This window comes from Globicephala melas, chromosome 5 (genome assembly GCF_963455315.2).
Source record: "Globicephala melas chromosome 5, mGloMel1.2, whole genome shotgun sequence".
Lineage (NCBI taxonomy): Eukaryota > Metazoa > Chordata > Mammalia > Artiodactyla > Delphinidae > Globicephala > Globicephala melas.
Genome location: NC_083318.1, coordinates 117,938,424 through 117,965,611, shown reverse-complemented (window position 1 = coordinate 117,965,611; position 27,188 = coordinate 117,938,424). Strand labels below are relative to the sequence as shown.

The window sequence follows — 27,188 nt, the reverse complement described above, 5'->3', positions numbered from 1 at the left end:
CACAAGTTGGAAGTCAGGTTCCAGAGTCTTCCATCCATGAGGCGAGGGTAAAACATAGCAACAAGGAAGGATAAAAAGTGGCACTGCTACATAAAAACGAGGATGAATTATGTGAGTGAGGCACTGGGAAGCAAGGGACACACCCCACCCCCCTAACCAAGACATGAAGGAAGTGTGGGAAAATGTGCAACCTTCACTTTCAAGTTTAAAGCAAACGGACTCTGCAAGGGGGTGGGGGTGATGTTACGTTTCAGCTAAGGACAGGCAGCAAACACACTAGAGGCTCAGAATGTGGAAGAATTTGTTCACAAAAGAATGGAATTCCAGAAGGCCAGTGGAAATAGACAAAGGAGGGTAGCACAGAACTTCACTGGACAACTAAAGGGACAACTTGTGGAGCAAACACGAAAAGTGGGCTGTGAGGGCACAAAATATGCGGGTACCAGAAAGTTTCCAGAAGAATTAGGCAAGAATTTTCTGTTTGAGTCAACTGATCCACTACCAGGTGGTAAGTTCATTTCCTTTTTCTTTTTAGATTTTTCTCTTCGCTTAGATTTCTCCTTTTCTGAAAACACAAAATTGAGGTAATAAAATGTCCACCCTTTCCCTCCTTCTGTCCCCCCATTTTTCCTCTTCTCTCAGTCACGTCCTCCGCCCAGGATTGGGAGACCCGCCCCCCGCGGAAGGGGGAGGGACGGGGCGGAGCGAACAGAAGTGGGCGGGTCTTCCCCTGTCGACGTGCTGACGTCAGAGGACATCCGGTCCGGCTCCTAGTGCCTGGAGGCAGCTCTGTCCGCCTTCCTCGGGGCTTAGTAGCATTATTTTTCCCCCGGAATCGTGGTCCTCGAATTGGATCTGCAACCGCCGCGGGCGGACCTCACGCCATTCCCTGCCCCTCGGCCCCTGGAGTGAGCCCGGCCTCCCCGCGAGGGTGAGCGAGGTCGGCCCGGAGCGCGCGCGAGGGAGGGTGCCCCGCGGGGGGGGACGGCCGTTGGTTCCCAGAGTCGCGTGGCACCTCCGCCGACTCTCCCCTGGGCTCCCCTTGCACCCCGCTGGGTCCTCCGGCTGCAGGCTTTGCGTCCAAAGCCGCAGTGGCCCCGGGCCTGTTTTCTCATTTCGTGACACGGGCCACGTCCTGAAGAAGTGGGAGCGTTCCTGGAGAAGGGCTTAAACCCGTATAACGCTGAGAATTAGAATTCACTCTTTAAGTTTACAAAACAAACTAGAGGAGAAAAAAATGAGGCTCAACTTTCCCAGCGGGTTCTCCCCGGGGGACGCAGAAAATTCAACCGGTGATCACCCTGCGATTATTTTTTTAGCTCCTTTGGCGAGGGCAGTACACAACTTTTCACCCTGTAAGTTTTGTCATTGTAAATACCGGAAGGGTGACCTAGTGGACCTGGACGTTACTTCAGGTAACCACCCACTAAACCTCCTTGTCTGGTTTGTTCATATTTTTAAGTCGCAACTAACCACCGCGCGGTTTTTTGATTGGGCATTCCAGCATCAGAGTTGAAACCCGGAAATTAGGACAACTTTATGAGTGACCTTAGTATTGTTCCAGGTACAAGCTGGTGTATGATTTTGCTGTATTGTAATGAGAAATGTGAGTGTCAAGGTGTGCTTTCATGGAACTCTCTCCCTGTATCATGGACACGACTTTGGTTTCTTTGAATATTTTTGTCTTCAGGAAGGTTGTGTGTCAGTCACCAGTGAAACTTAAAACCGTGCTTGGAGGTTTGGAATTTGTAGATCTTGGATAGAGCCTAGAAGTCTAAATCTGTGCTTTTAGGGAATGCCACAGTTGATTTTTGAGAACCACTCTTAGAAAAGACTTTTTAAAAAAATACATGTATTTTGAAGAATATTAAGAAATATGAGATTCTATTTCAAAGCAAGCACATGGACTCATTCATTCGTGTATCTATTCATTTGTTAAGGCTTAATTTATTTCAGGCAGGGCTGGGAAGCAAACATTGTCAAGAAAGATAGGGCTGGAACCCTCAGGGAACTTGTGTCTTCAGATGGGATGAAAAGCCAAATAAAAATGTGTTATTTAGTGAAGACCTTGTTTTTCTAAATGAGGTAGTTCTTTCAACTACCTGATAAAAACCAGTTTTAAAGTCCTTATTTTGATATGTGTGGTAAACACATACTGTTAAATTTGAACCCTGTTAAAATTACATGCTCACTGCAGGTAAAAGTAGCGGGAAAGGCAGCTTTCAGGGAGTCAAAGCTACTCAGATGCCTTTAATATCTTTTCGGAGAGGGTAGTTTGGCTTTGTAGTTAATGTTGTCATTTGACTTGACTATTAGATGTTTTATTCAGGTATTACATGGGAGAAATTAGACATACTAGAAGACTTGGCAGCATCAGGTCATCTGAATATAGGGCTTAAAAAAGTGATATAAACTGGGTAAATAATATACTTTTAAATGATTCTTGTTATTTATTCCTAATAATTTTTTTTCCCTTGCTACAGAGTAATTTTTAAAGAATATTGAATATCAGAGAAACTTTTTTTGCTCTGTGGGAAAGAAAACCATTTTGGCTGTTAGGATAAATCTTTTTGATGTTTACATTTTTTAGAACTGTTTGGTAATACAAATAAGTGCCTTATTTTAAAAGCCATCTATTTGGGATGATGTGTGCTAAATGATGCATAAAGGCTTAAAATGTGCTTAACCATCAAAAGAGCAGGGTTGAGTTTAAAGTTTAATGAGAATTAGAAGATTTCATTCTGCTATTCCTTAGTTTCTTTAAAATAGCAAATGCAACAAGGCAATTATATCTTCTCTGTTTGCTTGTGTAGAAAGAAGGGGAGATGCCTAAAAAAAAGACTGGTGCGAGGAAGAAGGCAGAGAATCGCCGGGAACGTGAAAAACAACTAAGAGCATCAAGAAGCACTATCGATTTAGCTAAACACCCGTGCAATGCTTCAATGGTAAGTTTTTTTGGTTATCAATTGAAAAACTATATAAAATCTATGTTAAAGGCATGTCTGTTGTTTTCATTAACACTGAGTAGTGGTGAATTTTGTTTGATTTTGCTATTTCTGAAAGCTGTCATATTACCTTGGCTACCATTGGTGACAAATAGATATGTATTGAACAGGAATACATACTAGGAACTGTGTGACATTCTCCAGCTTCTCTAACCTAGTATGCCTTCCTCAGTTTGTCCTATTAATTGGAGCCTTTTCATCCTAAGTCATCCTTACCTCTTCCCTTCCTTTGACCGTATTTCTCTGAGTTGTCCCGTATCTTCCTGTTTCCACGCCTCTCTACTTTTTCTGTTCCCACTCCTCTTCTTTTTTTTCTTTTTTGATTTCATTGAACACATATGAAATGCTTAATGTGACTTAATTCCTCCTATGTGTATTGTGTGCCTACTCTGTGCCAGGGACTATTTTAGGCACTGAGGGGAATACGTAGATGAATGACACAGTCCTGGTTTCCTCAAGCTTATATAGCTCAGTTGTTTTCTGTATTACTTAATGTTTATCAATGACAGAAATCCAACCTAAGTAACTTTAGGGGGAAATAGTTTATTGAATGAGTAATGGGCTAACTTGTGTAGTTGAGAAGGGCATGGATGTAGCTGGGATGCAGGGACAGCTGGAACCTGAAACAACTTGTAGTTCTGTCTTTTGCTTTTATTTAGTTCCATTTTCTCAGATTGTTTTATTCCATTTTGGGGGGTTCATAGCCACTGGGTCCATAGCTCCCATGTCTCACATCACATATTGTTGCCCTCAGAGAGGGAAAGAACTCCGATGGGTTGGGCTTGGGTGGGTGCCCAACCCAGGATTAACCAGCATTTGTACTGGGTTGGTGGGGGGGTGAGGGGGAGCGAGATGACATAGCACAGATAGGACAGTGGGGACTCCCTCGTCCGTGCCAGGGTGATTTCTAGAGAAGAGAAGGAGGACAAAGAAATGATTCATACATAAATATATACAGTGAGGGCTAGACTTTGGTAAGTGCTGCAGAAAAGGTACAATTGGGATTAAGGTTTATTAGGACTGAGGTGATAAAGGTGAGTGTGGAGTTGGGGTACAGTTCACAGAGGAGGTGGGATCATCACCAGGACTTCCAGTAGGTGAAGAAGTGAGGATGGACTTCTCAGGGAAAAGTATTAGAATAAGTAAGGCATGGAAAAGAAGTAATACAAGACATATTTTGAGAATGGCTGACAAATAGTGACTTGAATCTAAAGAGAATAGGCCAGTGAGGTTTGAAAAGTGGTTAGAGACCAGATTGTGGAGAGCTTTTTAATACCATGTTTAGAATTCTGGCTTTTCTGTGAGCTTCAACATACTGTGTTCTCTACTGTTTCTTGTGTTCATTCTGTATTATTTTTCTGATTGCTTAGAAAAAAAATCCAAAAAACAGACCACTACTATATTTAGCCTGTTTTGTGAAAAAGCCACTTTCTCTAGTGTGGTATGCCCCAAAACATACCTTTGTTGTTAAAAGTATGTATAGATGCTTGTACTCATGGGTGGAATTGGAGGGTTTGGGCAAATGTCACTTAAATTTTAACATGAAAAACGGTATTCTTTATAATTCAAGTAACTTTGCAGTTTTCAGCCAGTAGACAAATTAATGTTATATTTTTATATTTTACAGGAATGTGACAAGTGTCAGAGGTAAATTTTTATTTATTTCTTTTTCTATCTATATATAATAATACAGACTGACCTTTTATCTGATATTGACTAAATTTTAAAATTTTCTTTTACATGACAAGACGGCAGAAGAATAGAGCATTTTGCTATTTTTGTAATTCTGTACAGAAGTTACCAATTTGTGCACAGTGTGGTAAGTATATGATCAAAACACATGCTTTTCTTTTATCAAACATTTGTTTGGCATTTAATCAGTTTGAACCTGTGGGTTCATCATTATCATTTACAGTAATGTTATACCTTACTATTAATAAGACTACATAAAATGTTGTTTGGCCTATCAAAAAACTGTCAAGCCTTGGTGTTGTCTCTTTGATGTAATGCTGGAAAATAATTAAGATACAGTTTAGATAAAGGTACCACATGTTGTTTTAAACGTGGAAAGATTAGATTTCAGACTAATAACATTTGGTGATGCTGCATTTTTATTTATACTGTCTTAGTCTTGTCGATATCCTTTGTTTACTTTCCTAAATTTTGATTTCTGCTGATACTGCCTGCAGTGTGTTAGGCTGTTGAAAATAATTTTATTCCACATTTACCTGGTGCCAGTTTTTGTGATCAGTTGTTTTTCTGTTTGGTTCTTAGCATATGATTCTTGAATTTCCTCACATGTATTCCCAAGTGAGTGGAATAGAGTTCCTAAGCCACTTACCTAGTTCCCAAGTATAAGTGGAAACTTTTATTCAGAGTAAAACTAAATAGTAGTTCATAGAACAACAAGATCCATGTTTCCCAAATAGTCTTCCACAGAATACTTGAGATATTAGTAGGTATTTCTTAAAGCAGAGCATACATTTGAGACACGCTGCGTGTTTCATTCCCTCATTCCCACCTGGGAGAGTTCTTTTACCTATGTATGTGTTAAAGGTTCTGAAGACCTCCAGTAGAGAAACCTGATTAATTGTCTTTACTCCAGGTTTGTCCCGCAAACTTTTATTTGAACAAGTATCCCCTTTGCTTATAGGATAATAGTTTCAGGTGAAACACATGCTCATTTAACTGTGTTTATGCATGATAACATTGCAGAAAGTTAGGAAGGCTTAGGGCCACACCCCTGAATGTTTCTAGTGTAGGTCTAGCTTTCAGAGACGGCTTTGAGGTATGTAATTAATGGAAAAGAGAACACTGGCCTAGATAGACCAGTCATTTGCCAGTTTTTATATCCTTATTTACAAAAGACAAATGGATGTAGAGTGAGAAAATAGACTGTGGAGAAGATTGAGATAAGCTGTCGCTAGGCCCTTCCCCTGTTTTCAGCGTTTGTGGTGCTGTGTACGGATACACTTCCCACTCACTGATTCTTGTCTTTAGTATTGGACAGGGGGCTGCTGCCCCTCATTTCCTGTTTCTCTTCCCATTTCCTGTTGTCTAGCTTTGTTTCTTAGGTAATCAAGGAAGTGGAAAATTGAGCATCTTCTGTTTCTTTCGTGTTCTGCTTTGTGGAGTCTGAGATGCGTGATTAATATGTCACCATTAATCCTCTCGCAGCATGTGATAAGTGAATGTCCTGACAGTGTTTCGGGTTGGTAATTCGCTGCTAGATAAGAGCTCTTGTGGCTGTATTGTGATTTTTAGCTTTATCATTATATTCCTGATTTTTGTGCTCATTTGGGCACTACTTGACAATTCTTTTAGAAGAATGTTTACCCAGGGGCTAAGTTTGTAAATTTTTAACTATGGTCCAACATAAAAAAAAAATGAACCAGATAATTTGCATAATTATTATTTGATTTGCTTTGGTTTGATATGTTCTAGGGAAAGAAAGAAGCAGTAACTTCAAATCAGACTGCGTTTATTGTGAATTACAAAGTGTAAAATTCACTTTTAAAGCATATCATTTAAAAATCTCCCTGAATTCACCTGAAAATTCACAAGATTTTTAACTGCTTTAGTGATTATTAGATTACAAAGCATAACCTTCAAATTTTGATTTTAGTACAAACATGAATTATCATATAAGTTCCTAATCTCAAAAGATCTGACTCAGGTAATGAGGTCTCAGTTATATCCATTTTCTTTTTTCAGTTATATAAGCAGTAGATAGTGCTGGTCTCTCTTTATTTTCAAATTATTTCCATAGGAACTTGGGCTAGATAAAAAGAGGAATTAGTGAATATTTGCATGTAGTACTTTGCAAGACTAATAGTGAAAATTTGTTTCTTTGCTAGGGAAAACAAAGTGCATGATGAAGTCTTCTGACTGTGTCATAAAACATGCTGGTGTCTACAGTACTGGCCTTGCCATGGTGGTAAGCTTCTTGCAGTTATCTTTTAGACCAGTAGGTTTCCAAGGATAAGGAGAAGGCATTCTGACCAAATGTAATCAGTCTGTAATTATCTGGATTATCTGTGGCTTGTTTCAGTATGATTTTCACTTATTACCCACTTGTTTTTGACTGCTTTCTTCTTTCTTATTGGGAAATGTATAAGGAAGGGAAACTCATCTAATGTTGACCTAAACAACATTCATTTGTTAGTGATACCTTTCTAATATATCTTAATTAGACATCACAAAATATTATTTACTATACTGAAAGTGCTGCTAAACTAAGATTCAGTCTTTTGGTTGAATAAGTAACGTAGTTCCAAAAGAACCTAGGATTAATTGTTTTTTAAAGCTTTACATTTCAAAAAAGAGTACGTAGTTAACACAGAATTATGCTCTTTACTACATGTAATTACATGTGGTTCATTACATGTCGTTATCTCTTTGTTACATGTAGACGTTTCAAAGAAAATTCATTATTTTAAATAATAGAAGCAGTTGCATTGTGTGAGGCATTTTGCTCTTTTTTTCAAAAAAATGTTATCCTTTTGACCAGTTTTACTATATTCTATTGTGTGAATTTATTCTTAGGTCCAAATGTCAGTCCATGAGGAAAGTAATATTTATAGTAGAATATTCATAATTTTCCAAGAACACATAATTTCCCATCATGAGGCAGACCTTTATATTTTTCATGAGTGGCTATCTTATAGAAGAGTTGGAATTATTCATAATCATCTTGTGAAAATTCTTTATTTTAAGTATAGGATTGTCAGTGTTATCTTTATTCAGAAGCTGTTGTAATCTTCCTTGGTAGTTTGCTTATGTCTAGATTTATCAAATTATTACTTTTTTAATTCGCTGAGTTGTATGAGTATGAATGATCTCTTATATAAAGAATACATTAAAGTAGAATCATGCATCATTAGCTCTAAATTCTAGAAAAGTGATTTTTCTGGCCATCCTCTATTTGCTGATTAAGATTCCCTCTCCCCGACTCTTCCCCCTGATTTGCCCTGGGAGCCTGACTTGTGTGGTGGGCTGGATCAGTGTCTTACTTAGGACTTAGCCCTAAAAGGACTTTGGCAGGAGACCTGATGATAGGAGGAAATTATGATCCGAGTGTTTATTCTCCCAGCTTACTCCCTACCAGCTTGTCCTGATTTCGACATGGATTGGCCACCAGTTCCTCTCCGTATGACCAGGTAGTCCTCTGCATACAGCTGGCTCTCTCTTGTGGTTGTAGAACCTCCCTCCCTTCCCTGCCCTTGGCCCTTCAGCCCTAGGGGTAGTATCTGCATCATCCCTGACGTTTTCGAAGCCCTTCCCTGTTCTTTGTGAATTATCTCTTTAAACTCCCCTGGATTACCTAGTTTAGTGTGTCATTCTTCTCTTGCTAGAACCCTGAGTAATCCAAGAGATAGATTCGAGGACTTGCTGTCTGCACTGGTTATCTATTTTTACAAGTCCCCAAACATTCTTCCTATTTGCTCTTTTCCACTTTTGTTACAGTGCCTTGAATAGTAGAACAGTGAATTTTGAGGGTTAGAAGACCTGGATTTGAATCACAGCTCAGCTCTAATGTAGCTCTAGAACTTGGACTTAGTCTCAGGCCCCTGTCCCTCCTCACCTGTAAATGAAAAGCCATCCAATTCCATTTCCTTAAGGTTCTTTCTAGCTCTTAGTGTTCTGTAGATGTCATTGTGTTATTAAAGGTGTGTGTAGTCTTACAGTCTTACCTTACCTGTCATTTAGTTCCAAATATTTTATTTTAGTTTTATTTAACAAAGAGATATAATAATGATTTAATGCATAAGTTGCCTTAAAAAGATGCTGGCAGAAGTTTAATATTTTCTCTCTGTTATTCTAGAAAAGCTATATATTTATTTTATAAATTACACAGATAAGAAGGAACTTTCTTAAGTCAGGAATGTTAGTATTTGAAAAAACTTCATTTAGTTACCAGAATTGCTATAGACAGGAATGCTTAAATTATGGGCTCTAGACTTCATTTGATTTATTGTAAAATTCAGTTTGGGGGCAACACTGTCAGCTCTTTGACTTATTTTAATGATTAATATTAGCGTTAAGTGTATCGTTTCCCTTCTGCTTCTTTTTCTTTTGATTTATATATTTGTATATTGTAAATAGCTATTGGTGAAGTAGTTTGATTTTCAGGAAACACTCTTTAATTTTGGCTTAAACAGTACATTTTCTTTAATGAAGCCACTCGTTATCACTTAAGGTTGATAAGTGGCTAAATGTATATAATTTTGGTGGTTGCCACTGCTTAAACTATGGCTGCAGCCAGTTGTGTCAAAGGTTAATTTTTCATGTTCTTTGGTTGCAGGGTGCAATATGTGACTTCTGTGAAGCTTGGGTTTGTCATGGTAGGAAGTGTCTCAGTACACACGCCTGTGCCTGCCCGCTTACCGATGCTGAGTGTGTGGAATGTGAACGGGGTGTCTGGGACCATGGTGAGTGGTTACATACAAATGACGAGCTTTGCTGGAAGTGAAGGCTGACTTGGAAACGTTCTGGATGCTCTTTTTTTATGATGTTTTTTTTTAGGATACTATCAATCATAAGTACTGGCACTGTTCTGGTTGTCAGTTTAGTTGGAAAAGGGATTTACACCAGCAGCATCAGGCAATACTAAGATTTTTACCTAGGCAGGTAGGGAGGGGAGTAAAAGGGGAGGAAGTGTCTCTGAGCATTGTGAGTATATAAGGGTAGCCAGGGTACAGTGGGAGTTCACTCTTTTATGGTTCAATTTGTCAGTTTTCTTTGTAGCCTTTGCCGGAACAAAAGCTGCTGTGATATTTTAGTGTAAATCTGAAATAACTTGCCATCTTTTCTGAGCAGTTTTACAGATAAGTTTTTAAAATTAAACTTTATCATGTTTACATTTGTGGGTTTTGTTCTTTAATCCAATAGGAGGCAGAATTTTCAGTTGTTCTTTTTGCCATAACTTTCTTTGTGAAGATGATCAGTTTGAACATCAAGCCAGCTGTCAGGTTTTAGAAGCGGAAACATTTAAATGTAAGTTTTTATATATTGGATGTTTATATATTGGATGTTCTTTATACCCAAGATTCTTAATAGTGTTAAACTTAATGAAAAAGGAATCTAGTTTCTCATGCGGCCTCTTATGGACTGTAATTTAATTCAATATCTATTTTCTGTTTGTAGAAAAAACTTAGAACGCATATAGTCCATTTTTGTCCAACAGTGTGCCAGTGACATATTGGTTGGGTCAGTTCTTCATTTTGTGGGATTGATCAGGCACTGCAGGCCTTGCAGCATCCTGATCCTGAATGCTAAAAGTCATTTTCACTTCCAAGTTATTATAACAACTAACATACCCTCCCCCACCCTGTTTTCAGGTGTCCGCAGATAAGTGGTACACCCCTAATTTGTTCCTGCTAGTTGGTTCCAGTGACTCTTAGACAGGAATGTGCATCATAAACACCTGTGGAGGTTTTTTAAAAGTACAGGTGTCAAGGCCTCATCCCTGGAGATTCTATCTTTAAGTGGGTGGCAGGTGCCAGGCATCTGTATTTAACCTGCACACATAGCTCTCATGTATATCCTAGTTTGAGAACCAGTGTTTCATGGTATCATCTTTAGAGATAGATTGCATTTTATTTTATTTCTATTCTGTTGATTCTCAGAAGCTCAAGTTTTAGATTCAGACATTACTTGAATTCTACTTATTGGCCATATGTTTTTGGGCAACTTACCAAATCTTTCTAAACCTGAATTTTGTTATGTATTAAAGAAAGATGCTAATTTTTTCAAGGAGTTAATTGAAGTGAGAACCATATAAAGCATAAGTATGGCACCTGTCACTTAGAAAGCCCTTATTGAATAGTAGGTACCACTGTAGGAAAGACTCAGATTCCAAATTCACTTTCTTCAATTTGGTTCTTGTTCTGCTATGAAATGCCAATCCCTATACTTATCTATAAATTTAAAGTTGATAAGTCATCAGTCTAAGACACACATACACACACATATGTAATTCTTGTGATATTTATAAAGAAAATCTCAAAAGATTAAAGGAACATCTCAGAGTAGTTAGCCTTTTTGAGCTGTTCCTAGGCTTCTGCAGAATGTATAATATAAAAATTGAATTATTTCATTTGGGACTTGGGAACCTTGTGTATTCCATAGCATTTAAACCCCAAAGACAGGCAACTGTAAGTGATAAGGCTATATTTCCATCAAGAAGTTTTAGTGATTCAGTAAAAGACAAAGGAAAAATAAAGACACTGAATAATTGAAAGCATTTTAAGATAAATTTATTACCATGCCTTTGATAGCTCATGTTAGTCATTCTCATTGCAGATTCACAGGTTTCCTTGGTTTACTGTAATTTATTGTCTTTCTTTCCTTTTTTTTATTGCTTTATTTTTTCTTTGCCATTTTTCCTTCGCCAGTTGCCATTCACTACTTGAAATATTTTCTCTGAAAACACTGTTCTCATCATACATATAAGTCCCAAAGATAGTTTGTTTCTATTCCCTTAATTGGTCATATCTCATCATTTTTGGATTTGAGCGTACAACTATGAATTGGAAGATACGGAAATTCTATAAAATACTTCTTTACCTGTATAACCAGTGGGAAGTATGTTTTGAGGGGAAAAAACAAAAACAAAACACATGTGTGTACTCTGTCCTTATTTTTTAAAATAATGAAAGTGGCCCGGGGACTTCTAATTTAAATGGCTTACTGTCAGCAGGCTTTGATGTATTCTAACCTGCTTTCTTTTAAAATACTGTGAAGACATAGAAATAGATTTAAAAAGAAAACCATTCCCCAGTCTCAAACTAGGAATGTCACAATATTTTTTAGAATCTGGGAGAAATGCATTTTTTATATAAGTTCAAGATTTTATCTCTTGGGTAGAAAAATAACAGGGCAGTGAAGTGGAGTGCCTGTGTGTTTTTGAGGTGTAATTAGGGAAAGAAGACTGGCAAGGCCACATCCCATCCTAGTGGTTTGGGTTTCCGGCGGTACGGGTGAGGATGTGATAGACAACAACGAGTTTCTTGGGATTGTGTCATGGTGGCATGTCAAAGATTCAGGTGGTGGGGATGGGAGAAGATTCTGTATCAGAAGTGCCTGGTGCACAGGGAAATTGGGTTGGGCACTTTGTACTTTCAGTCTGTGTTCTGGTTCTGTACTTGAAAGGGATTTGTAGCATTTTGGTGATATATATCCTCTTTTGACTGAATGAAGAATGAACCTAATTACTCTCTAGGCATACCTTCAAGTAGAAATGATTGAGATTTCAGGTTTTTTCCTCCACAGACTGAAATAATATAGTTATTATTGGAGTAATTTGGTATACTTATGTATTCCTAATATATACATATATAATAAGTACTCAGTTGATTTTTACTTTTATTATTAGCATGTAGGACAGGTAATATAAATCCATCTGAAATAGCAGTGTCACTGTGGAAGGAAGCAGGATGGTTGGACAGAAGCAATAATAATACACATAATTGAGAAATCATCATTGAGTTTTTAAAAAAATACTTTCCTGTTCAGATTGAAAAAGCTCCCCATGACCCAGGCAAACTTAAAAGAATCCCCAACTTAGAAACATCTGCAATATTTGGATTATAAAGATAGATTTCCTTTTGTTTTCTTTACTTTTTCAAGACCTCTAAGTAAATTGAGAGTTAACAGTTTATATTTAGACTATATCAGGGTAAGGCTTAGTTTGTGTTCTTGTTTCTATGCCTCTCTTAATTATTTTTGTCTGTTCATTTTTTGGCATATTCAATATGTGCCAGACAAATTGGCTTTTCTAAAATATTTGCTCTTACGTTTAGGAGCATTATTTGCATTAACATTTGCATTAATTGTAGATAATGACCAAAATTAATGTGGCTTACTGACTAAAATAGAGATAAAATATTTTAGGATTTTTCCATCTGTTTTCCTGCCCACTTGAGTATTATTTTCTCTTCATAGTCACGCTTTTCCACCTGAAGTATTCTATTCTCATATCAGAAGTTTGCAAAAAATGGCAATAGCCTACAACACGAGGAGAGAATATATATTAATGGAGACAGTTATTCTTTTAAAAATTGAAGTTACATCCTTTTTTTTTGGCTGTGTTGGGTCTTCGTTGCTGCACATGGGCTTTCTCTAGTTGTGGCGAGCGGGGACTACTCTTCGTTGCGGTGTGCGGGCTTCTCATTGCAGTGGCTTCTCTTGTGGAGCGTGGGCTCTAGGCGCACGGGCTTCAGTAGTTGTGGCTCACGGGCTCAGTAGTTGTGGCGCACGGGCTTAGTTGCTCCATGGCACGTGAGCTCTTCCCGGACCAGCGCTTGAACCTGTGTTCCCTGCATTGGCAGGCGGATTCTTAACCACTGCACCACCAGGGAAGTCCTGAACTGTTATATCCTTAAGTGAAGAGACCAGCCAATGTCACTGAAAAAATGTTTTACCATTTCAGTTTCCTAAATATTAATGAAGCTTGCCATCTCCTAGTTTTGGAGCAATAGAAGGAGATTGGAGGATAAAAGAATGCTGTGTCTGTGCAATTGCTGGGTTACTTGCATCTGGCTGGGGATTCCATCTCATTTTTTGTATCCTCTAGGTTATGAGACAGAGAAAAAAACGTTGATAATTGATCTAAGATAGTACATCAAATATAAATCTGTGGAAAAGAGTGTTTTCATTCCAAGTTTGAAAATGGATATTATGTACTTTCCCTCACAGGTGTTTCATGCAATCGGCTTGGTCAGCATTCCTGTCTCCGTTGTAAGGTATACTTTTATATGTTTTCGTTTTTGTTTTTAATCCCCATACTCATCCATCAGCTCTTGGATTATTTATAGCTATAATAAATCTACAAGGGTCCTTAAACATTATGTAATTTACTTCTTTTATTTTAGAGATTGTGAATGAAGTTGAGACAGCTTAGAGGCATTTCATAGGTCATCTAGTTGGCTTGTCTTAGAGTTGACACTAGTGCGTGTGTCACCTGAATCTTAGCTCAGTGTTCTTATACCTTATGTTTGTAGAGAACATTCTGACCAAAATGATGGGAGCATATTTCACCTTATGTCAAAATGCACTTGCTTGGTAGAGTTTGAGTACAGTGAACATTTCCATAATGTTGTGTTTCCTTAGACCTTGTCTCCAGCATTTCCATTTGTCAAAGATCACTAAACAGATGCAGCTGATTCACTGCCTCTCGGAGTCATTTCTCTGGTTCCTACTAATACTCCAACCCTATCTCTTAATTCTCCCCCAACTCTTCTCCAGTTCTGTGTGTGCTGTTTCCTCTGCCTTAGATCACTCTTCCGTCTTTGCTTACCCTGCTGCACCCCCATTCTCCTGCCGATCTCGGTTAAGACTTCACGTCTCCCAGGCAGCCTTTCCTGAATCCTGGGTCTGGTTTGGCGCTTCTCCTCTTCACTTCCCTTGCAATGCGTAGTGTGTGTAGCTGCCTCTCCACTTGTCTGTGTCTCCAGTTAGACTGTGTGCTCTGTGCAGGTAGATAAGCTGGTCACCATTATGTCATCAGAGGCTTTGTGAATACTCATATTTACGAAGAAACGTGTCTACATATCATACCCTGCATATATTTTCTGTCTTGTGTTTAGGCCATAGTTCAGAAGAGTCCTGGCAGAGACCTTTTCCTTTAAGGAATTGAAATCAGGAGCATGACCAGCCCCAACAAAACTCCTAATCTCTGCCCTAGCAAAAGTATATCTTAACTTTACATTTCCTTGAAATACTAAGTGATGTCTTCATATATTTTTTGAATTACTTATTTAACTTGCTCATTTTTATTTCTCCTATATAGGCTTGTTTCTGTGATGATCATACAAGGAGCAAGGTGTTTAAGCAAGAAAAAGGAAAACAGCCTCCCTGCCCTAAATGTGGGCATGAAACTCAGGAAACTAAGGATCTTAGCATGTCAAGTAAGGCTCTTGTTAAAATACCACTGGGGTGATTTTGCTTTCTTGCTTAGACGAGGTTTACCTCTTCTTTTTCTCTTTCTCTTTTTGTTTTCGCCTTTTCTTCATATTTGAAAAGATGAATGTGTTCTCTTATGCAAATGGAATTTCATAGCCTTGGAAAATTTGTGGGTAAAATTTCCCAATTTAACTTAAGAAATATACCGTCATTCACTCTGATATTTGGCATTTGCTTCAGTTAATGACATAGTGAATACTGAAATTTAAGACCAAAAAGAATGATTTTTCTGTTTTTGCTGAGGCTTCATTTTAAATAATTGAGTAGCAATAAATCCTCAATATTCAAGTGGTGGTAATCTTCAGTACTTGCAAGTTGGAATTCATTTTGAAGCTATTCTTATGTGTGTGATATTTGAGCAGTGATGCTTATTATGTTATACGTCACTACTGTAGGAAATTGTTTTACAGTTTTCATATAACTTTTCTATGAAGGAATGCAATTACTACAAACATGCTTACAGTAATGAAGCTCACAATTTTGTTAAAGAGAATTTGACTCTTTACCAAACATAATGGAACCATAATTCTAAATGACTCTGACAATACTTTGTTTAATCAAAGACAGAGTTATACAGTGAGGTGAGACATTTTTTACACTTACCTTTGTTTTGCTACTAAGGCAGAAGAAATGACAGCCTTTGTCTTCTAGGACATCTGAATTATAAAGTAGCTCTCTTGAGAAGAGTGTAATGACATGAAATCACCTGTTCTGTGATTTGAAAATGCACTTTTAATTGATCAAACAAAGAGCATTTTAGTTTTTAACGTGCCTTATTTAACTTATGTACGGAGAATGCTATTATTCTTAATTCATTTTCCTACTTTGTCTAGAATTAATGAAATGACACTGTCATCTTTATCATTTCTTATATATGATGTGTATGTAGACTCTAAGTAGGATTGAACTGATGGTTGTTTCTAAGGTCTCCTTTCTTTCCAGTTAAATGTTAAGTGAGGAAATCAGGAAAATGTGACTGACTTCTTCATTTGAGAGTAAGAAGCAGCCAATCAGCTTCATGTAACTTCATATATTGTAGAGGAAAATGAGGATGTAGAGAATTGGAGCTAATCAGGTGCCACATACATATCTGTCTTTCGTAGCACGCTCCCTGAAATTTGGCAGGCAGACTGGAGGTGAAGAGGGAGATGGAGCTTCTGGGTATGATGCCTATTGGAAGAACCTTGCATCTGCTAAGTATGGTGATACCAGCTACCATGATGAGGAAGAAGATGAGTACGAAGCAGAGGATGATGAAGAGGAAGAAGATGAAGGTGGAAAGGATTCAGATGCTGAGTCATCAGATTTGTTTAGTAATTTGAATTTAGGAAGGACCTATGCCAGTGGCTATGCTCACTATGAGGAACAGGAGAGCTAGGAAAGCTGCTTGCCCATCGGTGACCTTGTCTGAGGAGCTGGAATGTGTGTGCTTGATGACTCGTGTGTGGCTACACAGGTGTACGTACTGTCACTTAGCCTCATGTGAAAGACTAGTCACACTTACTGGGGCAAGGAGTAGGGCATAGCATTTTGATAGGAACTGATAATCAGGCTTCCAGCATAAGAAAAATGAATTTCAAAAATGAATTTCAAATCGATCCAAGCAGTTGAAGCATCATGGATTGGATTTTACTGATTTCAGTAATCTAGTAGGTTTGCCAATTAAACACATATATAGGATAAAGGAATAGGATGGTAATATATTTGTTTGAAATTAAATTGCTGTTTTTATTAACACTGCTTAGAAAATCGTTCTGTCTGATTTTGTAAAATGTATTGGGTAAAATGAATTATTGTAATTTTTCTCGTTTGTCTGCAGGATAAAAGTCAGATGTTATATGCTAAATTTTCATTAAATATTCATGTTATCTTAAGTAGTTATATGTGTGTTTTAGCAATTGACTCATTCATTTCTTTCTTCACGGCGTGTGTCCTGAACAATACCTATTATTTATGCTTAAATGTATAGACAAAGGTGACTATATAGCCATTTTTCAGAATCAGTATTATCACACATGTTTTACCTAGGAAATTTCATTTCTCTTTGAGTAAATCTAGTATCTCACTTATATACTTTTGATGTTTTATTTGATTTCTTATTCCTAGTATTTTAAATCTATTTTGGAAAGCATTCCAATATTCTTGTATAAACTGTTTCATTTTTTTGTCTAATATGCAAGATAGGTAGCAGAGATTAATAGTGTGTGATAGACACAAAGTGATGCAGCTGAACTCCATCATTCGTGGTAGGTGGAGAACAGACAGTTGCTGGCACAAGTTCCAGTGGTTACAGTTTACACTGACAGTGAATTGGGATGGTGTGGTAGAAAGGAATGTGTCATCAGGCTGGCATTTGAAAAGTACGGAGAAAATTGTAGCCATATGGATAACAGGTAGGATGGCTATTGCTGAGTCATTTTTATTCCATAGAAACATAATGAACAGCCGAGGGCAATAACAGGCAACCGAAAGCCAGGTGTGAAAGCCAGAGGGCCTCCAGATGCATTGGAAAAAGTTTCATCTCTTGCAGCAGGAGAACTGAGAAAACTGAGGGCCAAGCCAGGAGTTAGTAGTCTGAATGGATAAACTTCAAAGACAGTTGCCCATCACGGCAGGTCTATTATGCAAAGGTCAAGGGACTGTCTGGGAATATCCAGGACCCTGACGAGTGAGATGGAGACATTTCAATGGATGCCGCTGAAGATTTTCACTCCCTAGACTCCTGAACTTTCTGAGCCCCCAGTCGCAGCCCACTTCTCTCTCTTAAGGGCAAAGGCGCCTCACCTACTCCCAAGCTAGATGATGATGCAGAGGTCTCTTTCCCCAGGCAACCTGTGCCCCCTTGAGGACTTGCCCTATCTCCATGCCACTAGACCTAGAATTAGGGTTGAGAAACTGTTAATTAGGGTTAAGTAAAACTCAGCCAGAGAGGGGCTGGGCCTGATGAGACAGGAGACAGACTGTACCCCAAAGGAGCTGCAAGAATTGGCCTAGATGTATTGGGACGAGCAGGAGAATGAGTGAGGCTGGAATCTGAGGTTGTTGATGAGGAGGGACAGGACAAAATTAGGGGAGAGTTTGATAATAGCACCCACATTGGGTCCTTGGGTTGCAGGATAAGCACTCTCTTAATAGGATTTAACATCCCGGCTAGGGTGCCAGGAGATGTGAACTCACTACCAGGATGGCTTGTAGAAACGTGGAAAAAGCAATGGCCAATTCTAAACAAAGTTGAGCGGCAAATGGTGGAGGAAAGAATGAAAAGGTTGAGGGAAGTGGATATGCCAGAATGGATAGATTTCTCTTTGGATGATTACGTTCCACAGGAAGGCCCAACAGACATACCGTTTAACAAGGCCCTAAAGACACGTGCTGATGAGAGGAACACGAGGGTCCCCCAGAAGTTCAGTGATGACTCTGTAGGCTACTTCTGACAATAGAAACAAACTATTGTAAAACTTAGCTTGCTGATGGCAGTGGGTGATAAGACCCTGAAATAATAGGTGGCCAGTGGCAGCACCTATTTGCCAGGAGTCAGTGGGGTCACAACTATGGTAATGACTACCAAGGTGGGAGTGGTTAGTCAAGGGGACCTGACCTGCAGAGAGTTACGGAGAAGGTTAATAGAATACAGCAAGCTTAGGGGCAAAATAAATGGGTAACAACGAGAGTACTACTTAGTTTTTGTACCACTGGACAACATCAAGGATAGATAACATGGAGGCCGAAGGGTGGTGGTTCCGATAAAAAATTATCATCCCTTGCTCAGTTTCTGGACCTGAGTCACTTTTCAGACCCATAGCCCACCGATGCAAGAGGTCCCCAGGAGGAAGGTCCCTGTAGCACCAAGGCGTCTGGACAAGGTAGTTAGTCCCCCAGTGCTTCCCCCAAACCTGGAGACATGCACTCATAATTCTACTCTGGGGAAAGGAGGAAAATAAGATATTTCAGGGCCTGTTGGACAGAGTCTGGATACTGCTATCCAGAGACGCAAAGTGTCCTTTTTGCTCCCTTCTTAAAGTGAGGGAGGCGTTGGATAATAACAGGGGTCTTGACCAAATGCGAGGTTACAGTGGTTTCACTGGGTGTTTGGAAGGCTAAGTGGAAGCCTCTGAAACTTAACTACCCTCCTACTTCCTCCTTACCGCAGCCAAGATAGTGAGCAAAAAGCAATGGTATAGCCTGGAATGATGGCAGAAATTAGTGGCATCCTTAGGGATCTCAAAAATGCAGAGATGAAAATCCTATCCCATCTATATTAATTCACCAGTCTTTCCCCTGCTGAAACTGCATGGATCCTGGAAGATGCCTATAGGCAACTTCAAGTTCAGCCAAGTAGTCACCTTGATTGCAAATGCCGTGCCGGATGTGGCCTCTGTTGGAGCAGATATATGGAGCCCAAGTCCAAGGAATGTAGTCTTGGATTTTGCAAATGATTTCTCTTCCTCGAAAAAGGGGATCAGAAACAGTTTGCATCCACATGGAATGGACACTATACTATTCAATAGTTTTGTCCCAGGGCTTTATTAACCCTGCCACTTTATCCTAAAGAATATACACCTGCTTCATCAATGATAGTATGCTGAGGATGGATGAGGAAGAAGTAGCTAGAAGGCACAAGGCAGAAATAGAGACACAGATGTAGAGAACAAGCGTAGGCACACCAAGGGGGGAAAACGAGGGGTGGAGGAGTGGGGAGCGGGGGGTGGTGGTGGTGAGATGAATTGGGAGATTGGGATTGACATATATACAGTAATATGTATAAAATAGATAATAAGAACATGCAGCTAGAACAATGAGGCCTTAGTAAGACGTGTTACAGAGAGTAGGGGATAAACCTTATGAACAATATGCCACACCAATAAAATTTTTAGGGTCCAGTGGTCAGGGACAGGCTGGTGCATCACCTCCATAGTAAAAAACTGCTACATACACCTCCTGCCATGAGGAAGGCAGCACGACGCTCGGTGAGCCTCCTGGGTTCTGGAGGCAGCGTATTTCATACCTTAGGATAATGTTCTGGGCCATATACCAGATGATGCTAAGGCTGCCTGCTCTGCATGGGACCCACAGCAGGAAGGAGCTCTGCAGTGGGTCTGGGTTGCAGGGGAAGCAGCCCTGCTTTCTGAGCCATAGGATAGGTGCTATTGTACTGGAGATCACAGTGGTGGAGAAAGGTTTTGTGGAGTGTGTGGCAAGCTGCAGTAAGAGAACCACAATGCAGCCACCTAAGGCTCTAGAGAAAGGCCATGCCCTGTGTATTTAGAGACTTAGACACCTCCTGGGCCAGCATGGACTCCAACTTACCTATCAAAGCTACCATAGTTACCATCACTGCAAAATGTCAAACCTATCAGCGGCAGAAAAGAATGCTGGGCCTCTGGTAGGGCATCACTGCTTTATGAGACAAGTCGGAGCAGTCAGCCTAGAAAGGCCAGTGGTCCATTCTCAGTGGAATAGGTTTGCCTTTCCTTTTTGTAGGGCCTCATCCAGCATCAGCACCTGAAGGCTTTGATTCACTGGCAGGAGAAACCACGTAACATTGTGTCAGCTCAGGGGACCATCTTTAAAGCTAAGAAGGTGCAGGAATAGGCCTGTGACCATGAGATCCACTGGTATCACACTCTATGCCACCCAGAAACTTCCTGCCCGAGGATATGTTGCAGTGGTTGCTGAAGGCTCAAGCAGCAGCTCAGAGGCAGTACTCTGCCAGGATTTGACCTCATCCTTCAAGTCACCGATACACATTCAATCAAAGATACTTCTATTCCATTGTGTTCCCAGTAGAGAATCCATGTGTGTGTGTGAGGTGGGGTGGTAGTTAAACAGTGTATTTGTCTTCTTGGGCTACCATAACAAACTACTACGGACTGAGTAGCTTAAACAACAGAAAATTATTTTCTCGCAGTTTTGGAGTCTGGAAGTCCAAGGTCAAGGTATAGGCAGGTTTGGTTTTTCCTAAGGCCTTTCTCTTTGGTTTGCAGATGGCAACTTTTTCACTGTGGCCTCACATGGCATTTTCTCTGTGTACACATACACCTAATGTCTCTTCCTCTTATAAGGACACCAGTCATACTGGATTGAGGCCTAGCCATATGACCTCATTTAACCTTAGTTACTTCTAAGGCCCTATCTCCAAATACAGTCACATTCTAAGGTATTGGGGGTTAGGATTTCAACATGTGAATTTTGAGAGGACAGAATTCAGTCTATGATTAATACTGTGCCCCCCAAATTCATGTCTACCCAGAACCTCAGAATATGATCTTTTACGGAAATAGGACATTGGTAGATGTAATGAGTTAATTTAAGATGAGGTCATGCTGGGTTTAGGGTAGGCCCTAAATTGAAGACTGGTGTCCTTATAAGACAGCAGAGGACACACACAGACACACAAGGAGGAAGGCCATGTGAAGACTGAGGCAGAGATTGGGGTGATACAGCTGCAAGCTAAGGAGTGCCGAGGATTGCTGGCAACCACCAGAAGCTAGGAGAGAAACTTGGGGCAGATCCTCCCTGAGAGGCTCCAGAAGAAACGTACTCTGCCAGCACTCGATTTTAGGCTCCTGGCCTCCTGAACTGTGAGAGAGTACATTTCTGTTGTTTTACGCCACCAAGTGTGTGGTAATTGGTTACGACAGCCCTAGGTAAACACCATGGGAACTAAACATGGCAGCAGGAGTTGTCATCTCTCCCAGATTCACTGGGGGACATCTTGCTTCCCATCTCTGCAACTGACCCTGGGATCTGCTGATTACAATTCTATGTCCTCAAGGGGGACACCTTTCTTCAGGGTACCCAATATAAACACTCCATTGAACTATAAACTATGCCTGCCAACTTGGCTTTTTATGTCCAGGGACCAACAGGCAAGAAGATAAAGCACCATCTTGGGGTAGATAAGTCTCTTCATCTGGAGGAGGTATGGCTGCTTCTATATGATGGCGACAGAGAGGAATCTGGGTGAAAACCAGGGGATTCACTTGAATTTTCTGGGTGTTCCTTGACCCATTTGTGATGGTAAATAGACATGGCCAAACAGCCCAGCCCATGAAGGGCACGGCGACTGGATCCCTGGAGGATGATGGTCTGGGTCGTGCCACCAGGTAAGCCACTGGAATCGGCAGAGGAAGTAGCAGTCAGTCTGCTTCTGGGTCGGCCTCAGCTGCAGAGCTGCCTCAGCTGGATCAAGCCCTTCCCGGGGCCCAGCATAAATCTGGTGACTGAGCGACTGATTTGGCTCTTTGGGCTCAACATGCCTCAACCATGGCAAGTAGCTATTAAGTTAATATCCCTATACAAAATCTAGTAGCTGACACTTAACGTGGGGTAAATATAATATCCTCGTCTGCATTTTGGTCATGGGTTGGCAAGTTCTTTGCTGGAATATTGTATTGATGTGTGTGAGGGTGACTTTTATAAGTCACCTACAAGCTTCTGCTCATGCAGAATGTATTAGTCCGTTTCAGGAAGCGAATAGACCATATTGCATGCACCCCTGTGCTTTACAGAATGACCCCGGCAACTTATTTGACTAATGGCAACAATTCAAAGGATGCAGCTTAATATATTCCTAATCATATTTTGTGGAATCAGACATAGTACAATGATAAGTCAGACATATTGAAGCGTTCTTAATAAGGAATCAGTTAAAACACAACATATATAAAGGCCAGAGGGTTTCTGATAAAGAATCTTTGTAGGAAGGCAAAAGAATTTGCTAAGTGCAATTTGCTAAAATTTCCCAAACTACATTGAGAGGCTTAGGTGCGAGCCCATCCGGACTCTCAGCTCTTTCTCCTCCTATCAGGGCATCTGCTGGGCTCCACCTTCCCTGCGTGGCAACTTGCAAAATCTCTTAAGGAAGTAAGTTGGCGCAACTATAAGTTTCATCTTGTTAGTTTCTCATCTCTTAGGGATCATTTTTGCCTTTATTCCCTGATGTCCTGTGTCTCGAAAATGGTTATTTCATGTATTTTGTCCCTTTTTGTTCCAGATGGGAGAGTAAATCTGGTCCCTCCTACTCCAATATGGCTGAAGTGCAGACATAATCAACATATATTTTACTACATAGAAACTAGTTCTGCAGAGCTGACTCTTCTTTGACATATTTTTCCATCCACATTTATAAGGATTCTGTTAGTATTTATAATCCATCAAAGAACAAAGGGATGAAAAAAATCTCCTTGCAGTACTGTGCATATCTACTCCTAACTCTGTTAACTTAGTTGTATTAGTAATCTCGTCTTAAAAAAAATCTTGTCAGTGGTTTTCTATCAGTAAAATAAGAAAAATTCTCACTACCAACATTATATTTAGGTGATATAAGTTTTAAAAATTATGTTTATTGAAGGTTTAACATAAGTATGTGTTTTTACTTGTCACGGCAACCAGTGATTGTTATTTTTATTTAAAAAAATTTTTTAAGTTACATTTTTATATTCACAGAAAAAAAGTCCTAAGGCTAACTTGGTGAGAATTCTGTAGTTTTGATGAATCCCTGGGGGGACATTTTGTCATTAATTTCTATACCCTGAAAAGTTAAGCATCTATGTCTCCATGGTGATGGAGAAGAAGGGATAAATAGAAGAGCAGTGCTCTGCAGATCCGTAGCAGATTTACAAAGTTAGAAAGGACCCTAAGTGTTATCTAGTTTAGTTTCCCACCCTACCACCCTATTCTGGAGCCTTCTGAAGATTGCTAAGTTTATCCCAACTATTTCAATACTGTGCCTTTTTCTTTTTAATTTAAGAACTGCATAGAGTTGCATCTATAGCTTAACAGGAAATGAATATTATCATACAGAATAAAGTTTGTTAACTTATGTACCTGAGGCTTAAGTAGATAGGATCATGGGCTGACTGTTGCACAGATCTTTGGCATCATTAAAAATCTATCTTTGTGCAGTAGGCAGAATAATGGCTTCCCGAAGAGGTCCACATGTTAACTCCAGGAAACTGTGAATATGTTATGTTACATTGCAAAGAGGAATTAAAATAACAGATGGAGTTAAGTTTGCTAACCCGCTGATTTTAAAACAGGGAGATTATTCTGGATTACTTGGATGGGCCTAATGTAATCACAAAGATTCTTAAACTTGAGGAGGGGGCAGAAGAAAAGGTCACAGCGATATAATGGGAAAAAAAAAACTCAGGTCTCCCTTGATGGCTTTGAGGAAGGAGACCAGAAGCCAAGGAATGGGAAGCCTCTAGAAATGGAAAAGGAGGGGAATTGGATTCTCCCCTGGAGCCTTCAGAAAGGAATGCAGCTGCCCTAACACCTTCAGTTTAGTCCAGTGAGACCTGTGTCAGACACCTAACCTACAGAACTGCAAGATAATATATTCGCATTGTTTTAAGCTACTAAATTTGTGGTAATTTGTTACGATAGCCATAGGAAACAAACAGACTTAGTTATTTCTAAAACCTTAAATGAAAGTGTTATTTCTAAAACCTTAAATGAAGGTATTAAGGCTTTGGCCTGTTAACACTTTGTTACTGTTTCTGTAACTGTAGAATCAAATGTTTTCACGTAGAATGATTAGTATTTCCAAACAAAATTTAAATGCTGTCAGTTTACTGTGAAGTTTACTGTGAAGATTATTAGGTAAACCACAAGTGAGGTGCAGAAATGTATGGTGATGCAATTCCCCAAAAAGAGAAAGTAAAGGGTAGAAAACATATTCCACAATATCAGCACATTGTCTGGTAGTGTTTACATTAATGAAGAAATCTAAAACTGACTCATGAAACTATGCTCTTTGGGATACTGCAAAGGCTGCAGTGTCACCAGGCTGCAATGAAAACCAAAGATGCTAAATTATTGATACTGGCAGTCATCATGGCTGTCATATTTGGTCTCTGGAGTTCTTTATTCAGTACTGCCTATGAAGTTTTTTTGTAGGCCAATGAGGACTAAATCATTAATGAAATTTCAGAACAAACTCATTCTAAACATTGAAGAAGCAAGGTTTCATTACAGTACAACTTCCCTGGGCTAGATGTATGTTGAAAATTCCACACTGGAGTTAACATAAGAAAATGTACAGAGAGAAAAGAAATGGTCTGTGACTGAATTTCATATCTGAGACCTTGCACAGCCCTGAGAATGTAACTGCAGACTCGCACGAGTCCATGGGATGAACCAGTTACGAGGGCATAGCTGCTTTTGTCCAAAATCTATGAGCTAAACTCAGGTATAAAGTTCAGAGTACGAACAGCAGTAGACTCTCTAAATAGCTCATGCAACTGTGAAGCAAAAAAAATGTTTTCCATGGTTAATTCCAGGAAATGACTGTATAGGAGAACCACAATTATAAATATGCAGGGCTCACGTACACACACACACACACACACACACACACACACACACACTTTAAAGTTTGAGATTTACATGTTACCTGTGTAACATCTCTGTAAGCTTGTATATTCCTCATATTTTGTAGGTTTAGTATAAAGCATCCTTTATTCACTTGAATCTAATCCTAGATATCGTTTTTCTTAGCTTCCAAAAGAAAAAAAAAAAAACTGTTGAAAAAAAACAATGAAAGTAGGGTTCCCATAGTCTACATAGTTTTGCCCTTGAAGTCTCTGGTGCCAACTATTGTCTAAGCACATGAGTGTATAGTATACCCTATGAGCTCATCAAATTATCTTCCTTTGCTAATGGTATCTCTATTTTTAAAAAGAAATATACTTAATGCTGCCAGACAATCATGGGGAAAAAAGAAGTAGTGTCACTGAAGCTTTATTTGGCTGGAAACTCTTTTTGTTGGATAAAAGGAAAGTTTAAAGAAAATATTTTTCCTCTGAATTTCAATCTGGAATGCCACCCAGGCCTCTCCACCCAGCTTTGAGCTTGAGTCTAAAGAAAACGTTTGATCTTCTTTGTCTTTCAACTTGACAAAATGTCCTTCTTCTTTGAAATCCCCTTTTTGTTTTACGTGTGCTTGCCAATGTGCTTTAGAAATGTAAAGCTCTTGGGGGTAAGGTACCAGTCTTTTTTGCTTAACCTTTGAACATTTCCTAAGCGTCTACTCCACCAGGTTTGCATTCCAAAAATATTGCTCATTAAAATCTTATTCATCCTATAGTTTGGAGATAATAGTAGGAGGTGTTGGATTTACCTTCTTCACTTAGAGGCTTTAAAAAAATAAAAATTCTCAAAGGTAACATTTCATTCCATTCAACAAGTATTTCTTGAGGCCCTTCTGCATGGCAATAGTTAATGTTCAATGAAAGATTAACTGACATAGCCAGTGTGATCAAGTTCTGTGGTTGATATTTAAAAAACTTAAAAGTGATTCATGGATTCAAAAAAAAAATGTATGCTCTTATTGGGACAAGAAAACATAACTTGTTGCCCAAGGACATTACTTGGTCAAGTAACAAAAGAATACCAGATTCCAGCCCCATAACAGCTACCTTTCATTGGATGAAATAAATATGCAGAGACAAGGGCAAAGCTATACTTTATTATCAGGTGGGGCTTTTGCTTTAATCCTAAACAGAGCTCTGTGAAAAACTCTTCCCTAAGTGCTACCAGCCGGAAATGCCCACTCCATGTCTCTCTTTCGTGAAAGTAGGGTAGGTACATGGGGCTGAAGAGGAGCCAGAATAGAGACCAAAAGATCACAATAGAGAACAGTACAAGAAAGAACCCTAATTTATCAAAATGTGTCTCATGAGTCTACATAGAATAACAAGGATAGCCCAACCCTTTTTCTTTTTTTTTTTTTTTTTTGCGGTACGCGTGCCTCTCACTGTTGTGGCCTCTCCCGTTGCGGAGCACAGGCTCCGGACGCTCAGGCTCAGCGGCCATGGCTCACGGGCCCAGCCACTCCGCGGCATGTGGGATCTTCCCGGACCGGGGCACGAACCCGTGTCCCCTGCATCGGCAGGCAGACTCTCAACCACTGCGCCACCAGGAAAGCCCCCAACCCATTTTCTAAATGATCTTCTCTGACTCAGTGTTTGGCCTTCAGTAGGAGGGCTCTGTTGTGGCCTTAATTTTGGTAGAAATAAAATGGAAGTAAGAATATTCTGATTTTAGATCAAACATCCATCAGCTTCTGCTCTGGCAGAAAGCCCGGTACTATTAGGAAGAATGTATTTGCTGCTAAGAGAGCCATTAATAAGTAAGAATATAATCATATGTAGTTCAAATAAATGCATTTGCATAATTTTACACTATATCTCAAATAATAGGGCATTCAGTGAT

General features: G+C 39.5%; 1 protein-coding gene across 3 annotated transcripts; it reads left to right on the top strand.

Moving 5' to 3' along the window:
* The first annotated feature begins 757 nt into the window (after positions 1–757).
* Positions 758–16,850, top strand: ZNF330 (zinc finger protein 330). Of its 3 annotated transcripts, XM_030878106.3 has the most exons (11): positions 758–931; positions 1,320–1,415; positions 2,814–2,945; positions 4,633–4,652; positions 4,754–4,824; positions 6,863–6,942; positions 9,310–9,436; positions 9,897–10,001; positions 13,704–13,750; positions 14,797–14,914; positions 16,073–16,850. In XM_030878106.3, exons 3-11 carry the CDS (start codon positions 2,826–2,828, stop codon positions 16,345–16,347), a joined length of 963 nt encoding a protein of 320 aa, XP_030733966.1. In that variant the 5' UTR covers positions 758–931; positions 1,320–1,415; positions 2,814–2,825; the 3' UTR covers positions 16,348–16,850. The 3 variants fall into 3 exon arrangements, with proteins under 3 accessions (XP_030733966.1, XP_030733967.1, XP_030733965.1); XM_030878107.3 differs by lacking the exon at positions 1,320–1,415 and having other exon boundaries at positions 758–940; XM_030878105.2 differs by lacking the exon at positions 1,320–1,415 and having other exon boundaries at positions 16,073–16,849.
* Positions 16,851–27,188: the final 10,338 nt, after the last annotated feature.